A 14,257-nucleotide genomic window follows, 5' to 3' on the forward strand; every position below is an offset into this window, starting at 1 on the left:
TTGTCTTCTTCTGCAGTGGCGCCTTCTGGCACAACAAAGACGAAGTGCTTGAGGGCTTCTCCTGCTGCAGGGGCCGTCCGCTCTGCCGGGTAGTGGATCACGGAGTAGAAAGCAGTAGGGGGAATGGGAAGCCCGGAGGGACCCAGTCCAAGGCTATCCAGGACCTAAAGCGTAAGAGAAAACCCTGTTTGTACCCCTGTCACCTTCGTCCTCACACTCACTCCTTAAAGGCACGGAGCTTTCGGCAATGTGGTGGGGTTTTTTTTATATGGGGCACAGTGCTTCTTCATGCCCAGTGGAGTGGGCAGGCTCCAGAGCAGTGCCAGGACCTACAAGTGGGACGTAGAGAGAGAAACTTCTCCCTGGAGTGACTCAGCTGAAGGAAACCTGAGCTGCCCTGCCCTGGGACCATTTGCAATGATTTCCAGGCTGGGAAATTCTCTGAACAGACGGGATGCTTGTACAGACAGCACTCCTGCTTCCCACCCACCTGAGGGATGGTGAGAACCTCCCCCAGCCATGGGGCTGCTGTGGAGCCACTGTGGAACATCATCGGTGGCCTGGACAAGGCTCTGTGCCATTGTCACCTGGTGGGACACGATGCACCAGGGCCCAGGAGCACGGCAGGCTCAGCCTCCGAGCCTCACAGGGCTTTACCTGCTCTGCCGCTGGCAGCTCGCTGCTCTCCAGGATCTTCCTAGTCACATCTTCTGAGCCCAGCACCTGGATGTCCAAGCAGGGCACCCCGACACCCTGGCCTCTGGCTGACACTTTTGCACCTTCCCCTTCCAGCTGAGGTATTCTGGCATCCTCAAGAGCCTTCAGTTTTGCCAGATGCTCTTTCTCCAGCCTTTCCTGATGCTCCTCTCTGTCCCTCCGGCTCCTGGGGCTGGATGCGTGCTGGGGCTGCTCTTCTGCTGGGTGCCATGCGTCCTCGTGGCTCAGGGGGAACAGCAGGATACCCTGAACCCTGTCCCAGGATGACAAAATATGCGCAACATCCTTCTGCGACGTCTTGTAGATATTAAACCTCAGGGCCAAGTTCTCGCTGTCACTCTGGGCCTCATTTTTGGTTTCGCCCTCTTCCAGGTCTGTGGGGCATGCAGCTGCTGCCAGGTGGGCATCCATCAGGGTGACCTTGCTCTGCTTTTGCTCATCTTCCTTTGTGCAACGTGCAACAGAGCCCGGGTGCTTCCTTACAGATCGTGTCTTGACAGCCCCCTTGGCGACCTCCGACCTGTCGCTGCTAGATGTGTTGGTGTTGCTGGTGGGACTGCTCACGCCCTGGGCAGGAAGAGCAGAAAAAAGCAGTGAGCATTTCAAAGCACCGGCTCAAGCGCTGTAGGACACCAATGATCTTTACAGTAGCACCCCAAACCTCCTTCGAGACCTGTGCTAGGCACCCTACAAACCCCAGTTCAGAACAGAGCTGGTACCCGGTTTAGCTCAACAAACCAAACTCTTCAGTGTCAGACTGATGAGGAGTCCTGCAAACCAGCTGAGGAACAGAACAGGTTCCCAACCCAAGCAGAGAACTTAAGACACCTCCTTACTCCCGTGCAGTCCTCTGAGTTCATTTCTGGTGCGCTGAGCATCCCTGTGGCTGGCTGATTCTTTGCAGAGTCTGCCTGCTAATGAATACCTAAGGCCTGGGGGCATCTCCTGCCAGACATGTAGAAAAAGACCCCACATCCCAGACAGATCATGGCTCACAGGTGTAAGTCACAGGCAGAGTGGGAAGAAACGCTGGACTAAAACTACCTAGGGCTTCAGTAGTCAATATGTGGAGTTACATGAAGCCAGGACTCAAAGGCAGCATGATCTTAGTAGAGCAGCTCTAGCAGCAAACCCATGGGAAGACACCCCGGTGCAGCAGCAGCACGATCAGACCCCGGTGGTTGTTTCCCAGCACAGCCCCACATGTTGCTCCTGCCAGGTGCTCGTCCCCAGCACTGCGTGGGGCTCCCTGGGGCACGGCGCAGCTCCGTAGGAAGGTCCCCAGGGCTTTCAGTCATTTCTGTAAACAACCACGCACCTGCCTGACACCAGGCCGGCTTTCCCTCCTCAAAGCATTCTCTTGGCCTTTTCCAGTCTTTCTCTTCCCCTGCTCAGAATTCTTCAGCTCTTCCTCCTTCAAGCGTTCCAGCTCCTGCCGATGCTTTTCCTCCAGCTCTCGAGCTAGCTGCTCCATCTCCCTTCAGCAAGCCAAACAGAAAACATGCCCGAGAGTCACCACCAGAAGCCTGGGCTTGCCGCCATCCCAGCTGGTCCTGCACTTCATTCCCTGACCCTGAGGCCAGGCAGAACCGTTAGGCCATCTCTGTGGACCTCCCTCAGCCTGGGGAGGCTGGGAATATCCCATGTGAGGAGAGGTGGGAGGGGACCTCCAGGGCCAGCCAAACCTCAGCCTTGCTTCATAAGGTCAGCCTGGGCTGAACGACGTGCGGAAACACACGCTCGCTTTAAGCAGGTCCCCCTCCCAGTTTCAGACTTAGCCTGTGCATCCTCCTCAACCCCTGCGGCCTCCCCTCCTGGGCTGCTCTACTGGATCAGAGCTTCTCCCAGGCTGACCTGCTGCTGCAGCTGAGGGTGAGCCCAAGAGCCACCAGCTTCTATGGCCAGTGTCGCTCAGGAAGGAAAAACCTCGGAGATCAGCAAGGACTTCCCCTACGGCAGGACTGGTATCTAAACCAAGCCAGCATGGCTGCGCCTCACACCAAGCCACACCACAACCCCTCTGGTGTGGGGAAGAAGGGGGGTGAAGATGAGAATCAACATAATTAACTTAGAGACACTTCTAAGAGCAGCGGTCAGGCAAGCCCAGAGCCCAGGTCCCGGCAGCCACCGTCTAAACCCGCGGGCTCTCCGCTCAGCTGGAGAGAAGATGTTCTCTCCCGGGAGGAGGGGCCTTCCTCTGCTGGGAACCTGGGGGGTGGAACTGCCCTCTTGGAACAGACACTTTCGGGCCTTCGCCCCGTGACCCCTCCGAGCTCAACCGAGGTCTCCGGAGCAGGAAAACCCTGCAGAGGCACCCTCCTGGGGAGTTACAGGCGCACAGACCTCTGCCTCCTCTCGCGCTGGACTTGGCGTATCTTGTTATGAAGCTGAATTTTCTGCTCCGCACTGAGGGCATCATACTCATCCTCGTCCATCTCCCAGAGATGTTCTCTCTCCCTGCGGGCAGCTTCTTCCTGCTCCCGTCCTTCAGCCAAGACCAGAGGAGAAACCATTAGCAGAGCTTGCTGTTGGGGGTGAGCTGCCAGGATTCACAGCTGTGTCCCGAGCCAGCCGATCATCCTGCCAGGAGATGCTGGGGAGCTCACAGCCCTGCTCCAAAATTCAGATCAGCCCCTGAACTGTCAACAGTTCACGGCGAGTTCCCGCGCCTTGCCTGGCTCCTGCGCACCAGCGCTGCGGGCAGCTGCTGCTGCTGCTTCGGTACTGAGCCACAACAGCTGGCACTTGTGCCCAGGCTTTCACGGTAGAGACCAAGGGAAGTCTTCCCAGCCTCAGCTCTGCTCTGCTGCATTTTAAGCGACTGTGAGCTGAGCACTGGCTACGCCCAGGCAGAAGGTGGAAGGATTAATAAGACCACTTCTTACAAGCTCTGCTGGTAACCCAGATACACACAGATAAGGCTGAGTGCTTAACAGGGAAGATTTGAGAGGTGTGGAGATGAAAGTCTCACCTTCCTGCTCTTTTGCAGATGTCTCCCAGGCTTTAAAGGACACATAATCCTGGAACAGGTTCACAACGTAGATGTGAGGCCGACTTCCGACAGCTTTGAGCAGGCAGAGGAGAGCAGATGCCATGTTGTGCGCAAAGAGGGTTTCCAGGCCACCGAACACCACGCCCTGGTAGCAGTCACTCAGCTGCGAATAAAGTTGAAAAGGAACAGCTTTTCTAGCCAGCTGTGGCACACACGGGGCTCTCAGCCAGTCAGTAAATGTCCACTGTCAGCAGATGTCAAAGGACACCAGCCATCGTTGTGTCCAGCGCATCAGCCCAGACGAGCTCTGATCTTTCCCCACATTCTGCCACCTTGGGGCATCTGCAGCTTCCCCCAAGGATCCCTGCGTGCAGCTCGGGGCTCCTCTGAGGGCAGATACAGACCTCCTCTCCAAACTGCCCCGCTGCCTGTCTCTCTGGAGCAGGAACGCAGCATCTGCCCCCACCCCACCCACGTACCTGGAGCCTTTCGGAGAGGATGGCCACCAGCAAGTCCTCGGGCAGCACGCAGCTCAGACAGCCCAGCCCTCCCTCTGTGCTGCCACCGATGCTCAGCCGTCGCTGCGCAGGGACGCAGGGAAGGGGAGGGTGGAGATGAGAAATGGAGGAGCCCTGCAATGTTGAACGCCACAAGAAAAGTAAACCACTTGGGTAACCCCTGAACAGTTCCAACTGCTGGGCTTGCAGCCAGGGTTTTCCACTAGCGGGAGGCTCAAACCAACCCTGCAGGCCAGCAGCTCCAGAGGACAACCCTGGAGGACACATCCCGTGGCTTGCAAGCCCCCGGCACAGCATCCCGCAGCTTTGCCCACTGCCTGCGGCCACATTAGCCAGGACTGCACTTTGCCAACAAACTGTTGAGGCCCAGTCGAGATTTCTGCCAGAGCACAGGGGTTTGTTCCCACCCCAAGCATGCCCAGCTGGCGCTCTGCACCACACACCCACACACCAGCCCCCACTCTAAGCAGCCCCTTTGCTTCTCAGAGGCAACAGAAAGGACCCAGGCATTAACCAGCGCAGATCATGCTTCACCTGGCAGCTTGTCGAATCCCTTCGATGCCGTTCCCGGGATTGGGACGCACGGCCATCCGCCTTCCTCTTGCTTGCTGCAGTGCTCACTCTGCTTCGAGAACTCGGGGACTGCAGGCTGCCGTCCTCCCCAGAGCTGGACTGGCGCAGCACTGAGCTGTGCCCGGCCTTGGCGCGGCACTGCACGCTGAGAGAGACATCTGCATTGTGACCTGCAGAGGGGACAGATGGCTCAGCGGGGCTGGTGATGGGTGCTGCGGGGAGCAAGCGGGCACCTTCCACCCCTGGCAGGGACACAGCACTTGTCCCCCAGCCTGCTGGGCACTAGCAGCGCTGCTCTCCAGAAGCAGCTCCTGCCCTGCTTCCCTTACTAGCACAATAAAGCTGAGAGAGGACGGAAAAGCCAGAGAGTTTGTCGTGCACGGCCCTGTGTCCCTCCTTAATAAACATGCACACAGGTGACACTTTGCACAGCAGCTCCCCTACGGATCAAGCCAAAGATTCGTCCCCCAGCACCATCATTTTCCTGCCTTGCACCCATCCTGCCTTCTCCCGTGGAGACTGTAACGAGCAGCCCTGCCCCAGCAGCATCACCCATCTCCACGGAAGCTAAACCCTTTGCCTGGGATAACCCCACCTGGCACCCAGAGCCTTTTCCCTTCCACCAGCTCCCAACCACCCAGGTTCAAAGCTGAGCAATGCAAAACGTCCCCCGCCAAGGCCAGGGTCTGGCCTCACCCTGCAGAGCTCAGGGCAACAACTGCCCAGGAAAGTTTCCCCAAAGTCTCCAGTCTCACATGGAGCACAGCACAGCACGCGCCAGCTCTGCAACCTGACAGTGTCAGTATGGGGGGGGGGGGGGGGGGGGGGGGGGGGGAGATACATCTCCAGAGAAAAGAGCTCATCTGCAGTGCGTCTCATCCAAAACTCCTCCAGGAGGTTATTCTTCCCTTCCTCTCATGTCTGTGAAGCCACACTCACAGTCAGTCACCTAGAGCTTAATGAGCCACTTCAGAGGGTTATTCCTTGTTCAAGTGGGCAGCAGTTCTGCCTGATGGCCACAGGGAGCAAGCTGGATTCAGCTCTGAGGAAGTGTTTTTATAAAGCTCTGAGAAAGGTACGGGTGTGCTTCACCACTCCCAGAAAAAGGAACGTGTGTCAAGAAGCCCAGAGGCAGTAAAAATGCCTTTGTCTGACCCCTCAAAACAGAGCTGCTTAATCACCCGAGCTGTGTTATGAAATGGCTCTGCATTTCTACACACTTGCACCCGTGCTCCCCAAGAGACCCAAGGGCTGCCAAACTCCTCTGGAGCAAGCAGAAGCAGGTGGCCGTGGTGGGTTTCCAAAGCGCCGCTCTGCGCCCAGTGTTCCTCCTTACCCTCATCCTCTGTCTCCTTGTGGCTCTGCTCAGCGGCAGCCCTGACGCACAGCTCCCGGGCACGGAGCCCTGCCGCGCTGCTCCCGTCAGAGATGGCTTCTGTCACCACGGCGTCGATGGACAAGCAGGCAGCGCCGTAATATTTGGACAGAGCGACCGCTGCCGCTGTCTTTCCTTGAGAGAGAGAGGAAGGCGGCTTGGTGACATTTGCAGGTGAAGCATTCTCAGGGACAGGCTCTGGAAAGCCCCCCCAGAGGCTTTGCAGGTTTCAAGGACAGTCAGAAAGCACACATCCCTTTAGGGGACACCACGAGGGAGGCAGCTTCAGCACGGTCAGAAGCGCTGAACTCCAGAGGCAGGTGGATCGCCTCCACCTCTGGTTCAGCCCAGGACTCTGTCCCTTGTGGTGTGACCTCAGCCCTGGGCCAGGACATTGTTTCGAGCCCTGTCCCTCCACCACCGTTCGCTACCCTGTGCTGGTGGGTGCCAGCTGGGCACAGTCTGGGGGTCAGCACGGGCTAGGGGCTGCTCCCATGAGGAAACACGGGCACTAGGCAATGTGGTCCCATGCAGCAAGAGGGACATGGCCACCCCGTCTGGGGGGACAAGAGCCTAGCTATACGGACACAAGATGAGCCACACCACTGGCACCAGCTAGGCAAAGGCCTGGGGACTGTTTCACGGACCAGCAGAGCTGTGGCTTGCCTCACTTCGCTTCAACTGGCTGACCAAGCACCACGGCCCACCAGGATAAGTCTCTCCTGCTTCCCGCTCTCCTTGCAGCCAACAGCTCACGTACCTGTCCGAGGTGCCCCATGGACGATGATGACGATCCCTCTGCGGTTTCCGCCTGTGCGCCCTTCTGCAGGGATATCGATGCCCAGGTGGCGGGCGAGGGCCCTATGGACAGGGCTGTCGGCCAGCCCTCCCGCAGCCTCCTTGCTGCTGCTGGTGCTCTGCTGGTGCTCTGCTGTGTAGAACCAGGTAGAAAAGTCAGCCTCCTGCCTCCCTGTGACCCTGATCGCCCTCCCCATCCCCTCAGATCCTGGGAGAGGAGACTGCTGAAAGCAATGTCACAGCCCAGATCTCATCGTGCCTGTCCTCGAGGCTCGCGCAGATCCAGCTGCTGGTGAAGGGGCCTGTTCAGAGCACAGTAAGTGGGGTGGCAGGAGGAGGAAAGAGCATCTGGCAACACCCAAGAGGCCCGGGCCACATCTTCCATGAACCCTCCCCACGGTCCTCATGGGAGTTTGGTCCCGGGTCCTGGTGCCTAAGGGGGGGGGACAGGTGCAACTGGGCATTGGGAACAGTCCCAAGGGAGATGGCACCAGGCTGCAGTGAAGCAATGGAGGTGGCACTGAAGTCCACCGCTGGGGCCCTTTTGCCACAATGGACAAAATAGGTGAAGAGTTTCAGGTTACCACCCGTCCCGCATCTTTCCTTAACACCTTCCTCCTCCTCTTCCCCACATTCGGATTCTGAATTCACCCTGTTGGACTGGCTTTCATCGAAAAGGGAGGGCGGAACGACCGAGCTACGGGGTGAGGTGCTGCAAACAACCCCAGCGGAGTGCTTTCTGCCCCCATCTGACAGGTGCCAGGCACCTTCAGAGCTGGCCGAGGAGGAAGGACGTGGGGAAGGAATGGCAACCTGCTCTTGGCCATTCCCACTTTGCAGGGCCACAAGCAAAAGCAAAAATCTCCTAAGGAGGGAGACTCCCAAGGCACCGAGGAGCCTGTCCAGGGATATTCTGAGCTTGTGCTTGTGTTGCCGGGAAGGAACAAATCTAAACCAGCTCGTTAGATTAGGCTTGGTCCTACAGGCTGAAGAACTCATCTGAGCCTGCTCTTTGTGGCTGAGGGACACAAGGGGACACCCTGATGATTTCCCCAGTGTGTGGCAGTAAGATATGAGCTTGCTTTAGCTGCACTCAGGGCTGCAAGAGGATGCGTGTTACAAGCCACAGGTTTTCACCTGGCAATTCCTCCACCAAGCTGGGGAACAGGCGGCTGCTAAAAGCACGGGCTTTCCGTGGAGAACGAGGTCATGGAGAACTCAGGGTACGCAGCCTGGACTCCCTGCAGTGTCCACACTCAGGACAGACCATGCCAAACCCTCACCCTTGTCCTGGTCCGCTGGGTCCCCAGTCTTGGGCTTTGCTTGATCATCCTGCAGCTTCTTCTGGTCCTGAGAGTACTCCAGCACCTCTGGGGGCAGCTTCTCACCCGGGCCACGCAGAGGCAGCAACAAGGTGTTGCGGCTGTCGTAGTCCTTCAGCATGCGCAGGACCTGTGCGCGGAGGGAAGAGAAACCACATACAGGAGGGGTTTCTTGACCACACGAACACACTGCCCAGCCAACCGATCTTTCTCCCTCATGCCTTCCTCCCAACACGGACTACCCAAGCACCCCCCTCGGCCTGGCAGCAGAGCTGGCTGCCCCTCAAGTGCCGCCAGGCTGTGCCCTGGGGACTGCCTCCATCTCCCTGGCGCAAGCCCGGGAATGCCACCACAGCGCTGTGAAGCTACGGCAGCACGCACACGGGGACCAGACTTCCCGCTCACCTGCTCCTCCTCAAGGTACTGCTGGTCAAACTCCAGCGAGTAAAACTCGATGGGAAACTCGCACGGGTTCTTCACCACCACTGTCCCCTCCGCCCCATGGCTGTATGGCAGCACCGGTCCCAGCTCAAGCACTGGGGGGCTGAACTCCAGCTGCGGCTCCAGACCTTGTCCCGAGACCTGCAGCTGGAGGTGCTGGCTGCTCTGGCAAATGTTAATCTTCAGCCTCCTTCTGTAGGACTTCTGAAAAGAGAGAAGCACAGAAAGGTCCTGCACGAAGTCCCAGGTGACAAGGGCCTGGAATTCAACCCTTGCCCCAAGGTCAGCGGTGTCATCGGTACCTCTAAGGTGAATGGAAAACAGGTATTTAATTATAGCAGAGGCTGCAGCACCTGCATGCTGGCTCCGGGTAACTGGGATGGATCCTGGGTGAGGTGTAACTGGCTGTTTGGTGTCAGATCTGAAACAGTCTTGTCACACGTTTTCACCCAGTCACAAGGGAGCGCAGTGCTCATGAGAAAGGTCCTCGGGGTTACGCTGCCCAGACACAGCTGTGGCACTGCTGCATCAGGCAAACACCAGCCACGCAAGAGGCAGATGAGCTCCCGCTGGCTAGAAATAAGGGTCATCTTCTCTGCTCAGCGTTTGGCTCTGGCCAAAGCCCAACACAAGCTGGTTGCATCCCAGCTAGCAATTCTACCGTCCCTGGGACTGTTCCCAGGCATGGAAGCACTTGTGTCCATGCTGTCACACACTGCCAGCTTCCAAGTCACTGTGGCCACATGCAAACTGCCTTTGGGAATGCTCCATCGCTTAAGCTGACTCCCAGACCGCGTGGGAACACGCAGGCAGGTTGGGCCAGAGCCACAGGGACTGCTGGCAGCGTACCGCTACAGGTGACAGTCCCGCCGTGCCCAGGAAGGTGTCTGGCGGCTGTTTTGTCTGCTGGTACCGGCAGCAGGATTAGCCCAGGTTGGCCCTTCCAGGGTTGTCCCCTGCGAGCATGCCAGCTGCTCTGCGCCGGGGCGTTGCAGCCTGCAGATATGCCCACACCAGGTGGAAGATGAGGGGAAACAGGTGGATTCCTCCACGTGCCGAGAGGGAGCCACACCGCCGAGCCTGGATGCTCCCTGTGCAACTCCCCGTGGGGATTCCAAAGCGCTTCTCAGAAGTGCGCGCTACAGGGGAAACTGGGGCACAGTGGGTACGGGGCTGGCAGAAAGCTCCATGCGGAGGCCAGACCTCATCCCCTGCGCTGGGCTCTCATTTCCACACTGCCCTGCCAGACCTCCGCGGGGTGACACCTGCCAATCTCACCTCTTCCACGGGTGAAAACCTGACTCGCATGTTGCATCGCTGTCCGGGAGCGAGGGTTCCGGCCGAGGGCAGTGCCTCAAAGACACGGGGCTTGGCTTCCAACTCCTGCAGCAGCTTCCGACGCATGCTCGCTGGCAAGCATTTGTCCACCTGGGCACAGAAACCAGGCGTGTGAGGTGGCCTTTGTGGGGACAGACTCTTGGTTCCTGCCGTGCTCTGAGATACTGTTACGGTGCGGAGAGCACCCACGTCCAAACCAGACGTGGCCACCATAACCTGGTGGCACCATAAATGGGAGCAAAGATGTGTAGGCAGGGCAGGCAGATGGGGAGGCACTGTCCTCAGAGGAGGAGGAATGGGTGAAGATGGCAGAGAAGTGAAGCATCAGCTAACGAACAGGTCCAGGCGAAGCAGCCTTGCTCCGTACCCTCAGAAGCTTCCTCAGCCCAGCTGTAGCCCAAGCGCCCAGGCAGCCACGGGGGCAGAAAGGGCAAGAGAGGCAAAGAAAACCCAACCAAGAAGTTACGTGTCACACGTTGTCTGTGCTTTACCTTAACAGGCTCATGCACGGTGACGAACCATTGACAGGGGACCTGGAGCTGATTGTGGAGCTGGACAGTTTCTTCCCGGCACTGCCCACACTGGACAGCGGAGAACTCCAGCCTGTCCCTGGAGAGGCAGAGGGACGGCACAGTCACGTCGGCACGGAGGCGGACATGGAACGTGGGGCCACCTGCTACCTAGTGAAGGACAGAACATCCAGCTGAGAGACCAGGTGACATCTGCTGCCGTGTCCAGCCTGCTGCCTGCCCCAATAGGTGGTACCTTGATGGGCAGGAGCACATCCACCTCTCCCAGTGGCAGGTTGGCGCTTTGTGGGTCAAAGCGCACTCTGAACGTCTTCGTCTTGCAGCAGGGCAGGCACTTCAGATGGTCCAGATCCACGCTGAAACCTTGAACAGATGAAAATAAAGCAGCTGAGATACATCTCATGCCGCTTGTGTGTCACAAGCATGTTAAGGCCACGCGGGTGTCCTGGCTGGCAGCTCTGTGAAAGACCCCCTTGTATCCCCGGAGAAGCCTGCTGCTCTTTCTCCCTTGTCACCACCCAAGGAGAAAGCGTTTTCGCAGCCAGAATCTAAGGTCCACATGGTAAAAATGAAACCCATCAGTTGAGCTCCAGCAATTCCTTCCTTGGGCATCTCAGGGAAGGATGCACAGACCTCCCCGAAGGAGAATTTCCAACGAAGATTCCCCCATGCTGCGGTGTTCCCTGGACAACAACTTAGAGAAGACACCTGACCACCCCTCAGACACAGCAAATCACCGTTTGATGGGACACAGACTTGCCTCAGGGCCTGTCGTGGAAGCCTGTTTTGATACACCAGAGGATCTCACAGGCTCTTTTCTCAATAAAGGCTCAGCTGATGGCTATGACATCATGAAGTCTAAACAAAGCACTTCCAAACCACAAAGGGTCCCGTCCGTTTGCAATACAAGCCCACAGAGAGCACAAAACCTCGGCTGTCACTCATGGTAGCCAAGAGCAGAAGATGATGAGAGGTGACCAAGGTGATCAGCCCACCTAGTCCCTGAAATGAGGTGTCAGGGCAGTCCCAGGCAGACCAGGTCTCTGGGCACTGCTGGCCAGGAGAATTCAGGCTCTAAAGCACCGAGCGGGGGCAGTCAGGAAGAAAAAAGCTGTACAAACAGGCACTCAACACCCCCACACACACCCAGTGGCTTAAGCTCATCTGTCAAGCCCACGGGAAGTCCCTCCAGCACTGGTTACCTGTGCCACACAAGACACGTCTATCGGCGAGGAAGGACACAGGCAACCGCCCGGGGTTGGTGATCTTCACGAGGTGCGTGCGGACGGTACCAGGAATGACACAGCCAAAGTCCAGGATGTACTCAGGCAGCTGAACTCTGAAAGGAATAGAGACATTCCTTAAACCACAGCCCGGCTACATTTCCAAGTGGACAGAAGACACAAATAAAGTGGGTATTTGCTGCTGTAAAAACCCAGCTCAAGCCTGTGAAAGCCAAGGCCTGACCACCTGGTAGTAACACTTTGGTAAGTCACGGAGGGTGCAGGTCCTAGGTTTTATCAGCTACCAACGGGACCTCAACATAAAATTGTGTTTAACTGGTCGCAGCTCCTCGGCTACAAAGAGCCACTGTGGCTAAGTCCACCAGACCTCCACTGGCCTCAGTGGAACTGCTAACCTGGTGTACAGCCCAAGCCTGAAATCACTTCGGACCTTGCAATGAGATTTGCCTGCACAGGCAATCTTCCCTGCTCTGCAGCCAGGTCTGTCCCCAGAGCAGCCCCGGGAAAGGCAGGAATCGACACCTACAGTGTTCAAGGGCAGCTCCTTCTCCAGAGCAATCCCACTCGGGAAAGCGCATAAGTGGTCTGTTTTGCAGAGCATTTTCTTCCTGAACTGGAGCCTACCATGCCCCTGCCTCATCAGGAAGGAGCAGAGGGAAGGACCAAGTCACCCAGGCAAGCCCTACGGTCCCACCAGCATCTACACCCCCTGCTTTAGGGTTTCTCAGCCCGTGCGATTCCCTGCTGGCTTTGCTTAGCGTGGCCTGTCAGTTGGAACAAAGATGCCAGCTTTGAGTTGCCCCTTTCAGAGCTGGTCAGCAGGGACGGTGTCTGTGCTGTCTGGAAGGGCTGGATGGTCTGCACTGGACCCCCTCAGCACTAAGAGCAGAACCCAGCATCTGTGGGGAGCTGAGCACCCCAGGGTGGCACTATGAAGTGAGGACACTCGGCTGCTCACAGGGAGCACGTCAGAGCTACCAGGGTCAGACCCTTTCTGCAGTGCCCAGCTACTGCCAGCTCTGCAGACACCAGGAGCTCTTGGGAGCAGGGGTGCACTGCTGGGTGTCACCCTCGGGGCACCTGGAGTCTCTACTAACTTGAGAAGCCTCCGACGAGCACGCTGGTCAAAGGCCGCTTCCTCTGGGGGACCGGAGCTGAGAGCTTTCTGCTGCTCCAGGGCATGTTCCTCTATCAGCAACTGCTCCATCTGCAGCTGCAGCTGCGTGTCCCACTGAGGAAAGGAAAGAGAGCGGCTGGTTAGCAAAGGTCCTGCCCAAGGCACAGGCTTGTCTCTGAGAGAGGATCCCACCCTGATCTTGTCGAGAGGGGCGATGGAGTCCCTCTGCCTCGCTGCTCAGCGTCTGTGACACCTCCTGCTCCCTTAGTCAAGGCCTTATCTCAAGGGAAACGAACTCCAGCACCTTCGCCTGCCCAGTCACTGTCACAAAAGCTGATCTGGCCAGACAGACAGACAGACAGGCCAGGAACCTTCCAGAGCTCCGAGTATTTGCCTGCCCCCAACCAGTGCCAGAGCAGCTTGGACAGAAGCTCTCTTGGAAAGGGAACCACGAGAAAGCTGATGAGAAAGCTGATGCCTCTTGGAGATGACCGCTGACAGCACAGCCCCAGGGCGCAGTCAGGCTGCTGCTGGTAAGCTGGGTCGTGAGCAACAAACCCCTCAGCCACGACCCGCAGCTCCTTCAAAGTGCCAGGAACTCAGTCACTTGAGCACGGCCTTCAGGAGCTCTCCCTGAGGCAGTCGGGGAGCTGGTGCATCTGCTGGAGGGACAACAGCCAGAGGCGGGCAGCCCCTGGGGCAATGCTGAGCTGACACATGGTCGTGGCCAGGTGCGGGCAGGGAGGTCCCAAGTGCCAGCAGGGCCCCAGGAAGCCTGCTGCGGGGTGCCCAGGGCTCGAGTGACACAGGGGCAGGGTGGCACATGCCAAATGGGGCTTCTCACCGCGGTGTCCGTGTCGTCCCTGGGTGGCTCCACAGCCGCAGCCTCCCCCAAAGCAACTGCTTCAGCTCTCTGGCTGTCCTTTGCCATCTTTTCTTTGGCCTCTTTGAGGACCTTCTCATATTTTGCATTTCCTGGAGGAAGAAAAGATCCACAAATAGAAGCGTGGACGCCGTGCCAATCCCACTTAAGCTGGGAAGCCCCACTCCCCTGATGCTGGCCTCTCCCAGAAACAAACTCCCTGAGCATTCTATGGGAAGTGGATGCTGCTGCTCCTCTCTGAATCCTGATGTTCACTACCACCCACCTTCCCCCCTACAGAGGAGCATCCCATCCCCTGCAACGCCATGGCAAATCCAACCCTGCCAACATCCCTGCCAGCCCGCGTTACAGCTTCCCCAAGCTTTTCTGCCCAGCCGCCACCTTCCCAGGCCTCCGACAGATATGCTGG

The 14,257-nt window shown here is 57.9% G+C and overlaps 1 protein-coding gene across 1 annotated transcript in view; it reads right to left on the reverse strand.

Annotated features, from left to right (window-relative positions):
- Positions 1-1,102: 1,102 nt before the first annotated feature.
- Positions 1,103-14,257, reverse strand: part of LOC130159066 (hydrocephalus-inducing protein-like) — a 47,072-nt gene continuing 33,917 nt past the window's right edge. The window contains exons 16-29 of the mRNA XM_056360243.1: positions 13,810-13,940; positions 12,946-13,079; positions 11,807-11,943; positions 10,840-10,967; positions 10,566-10,754; positions 10,015-10,164; positions 8,701-8,940; positions 8,257-8,425; positions 6,936-7,106; positions 6,137-6,310; positions 4,762-4,970; positions 4,189-4,341; positions 3,689-3,872; positions 1,103-1,284 (exon numbers count right to left, since the gene is read on the reverse strand). Coding sequence (XP_056216218.1) covers positions 1,247-1,284; positions 3,689-3,872; positions 4,189-4,341; positions 4,762-4,970; positions 6,137-6,310; positions 6,936-7,106; positions 8,257-8,425; positions 8,701-8,940; positions 10,015-10,164; positions 10,566-10,754; positions 10,840-10,967; positions 11,807-11,943; positions 12,946-13,079; positions 13,810-13,940 — 2,207 coding nt within the window. The 3' untranslated portion in view covers positions 1,103-1,246. The remainder of the gene's footprint in view (positions 1,285-3,688; positions 3,873-4,188; positions 4,342-4,761; positions 4,971-6,136; positions 6,311-6,935; positions 7,107-8,256; positions 8,426-8,700; positions 8,941-10,014; positions 10,165-10,565; positions 10,755-10,839; positions 10,968-11,806; positions 11,944-12,945; positions 13,080-13,809; positions 13,941-14,257) is intronic.

Source organism: Falco biarmicus, chromosome 15, assembly GCF_023638135.1.
Source record: "Falco biarmicus isolate bFalBia1 chromosome 15, bFalBia1.pri, whole genome shotgun sequence".
NCBI classification, from domain to species: Eukaryota; Metazoa; Chordata; class Aves; order Falconiformes; family Falconidae; genus Falco; species Falco biarmicus.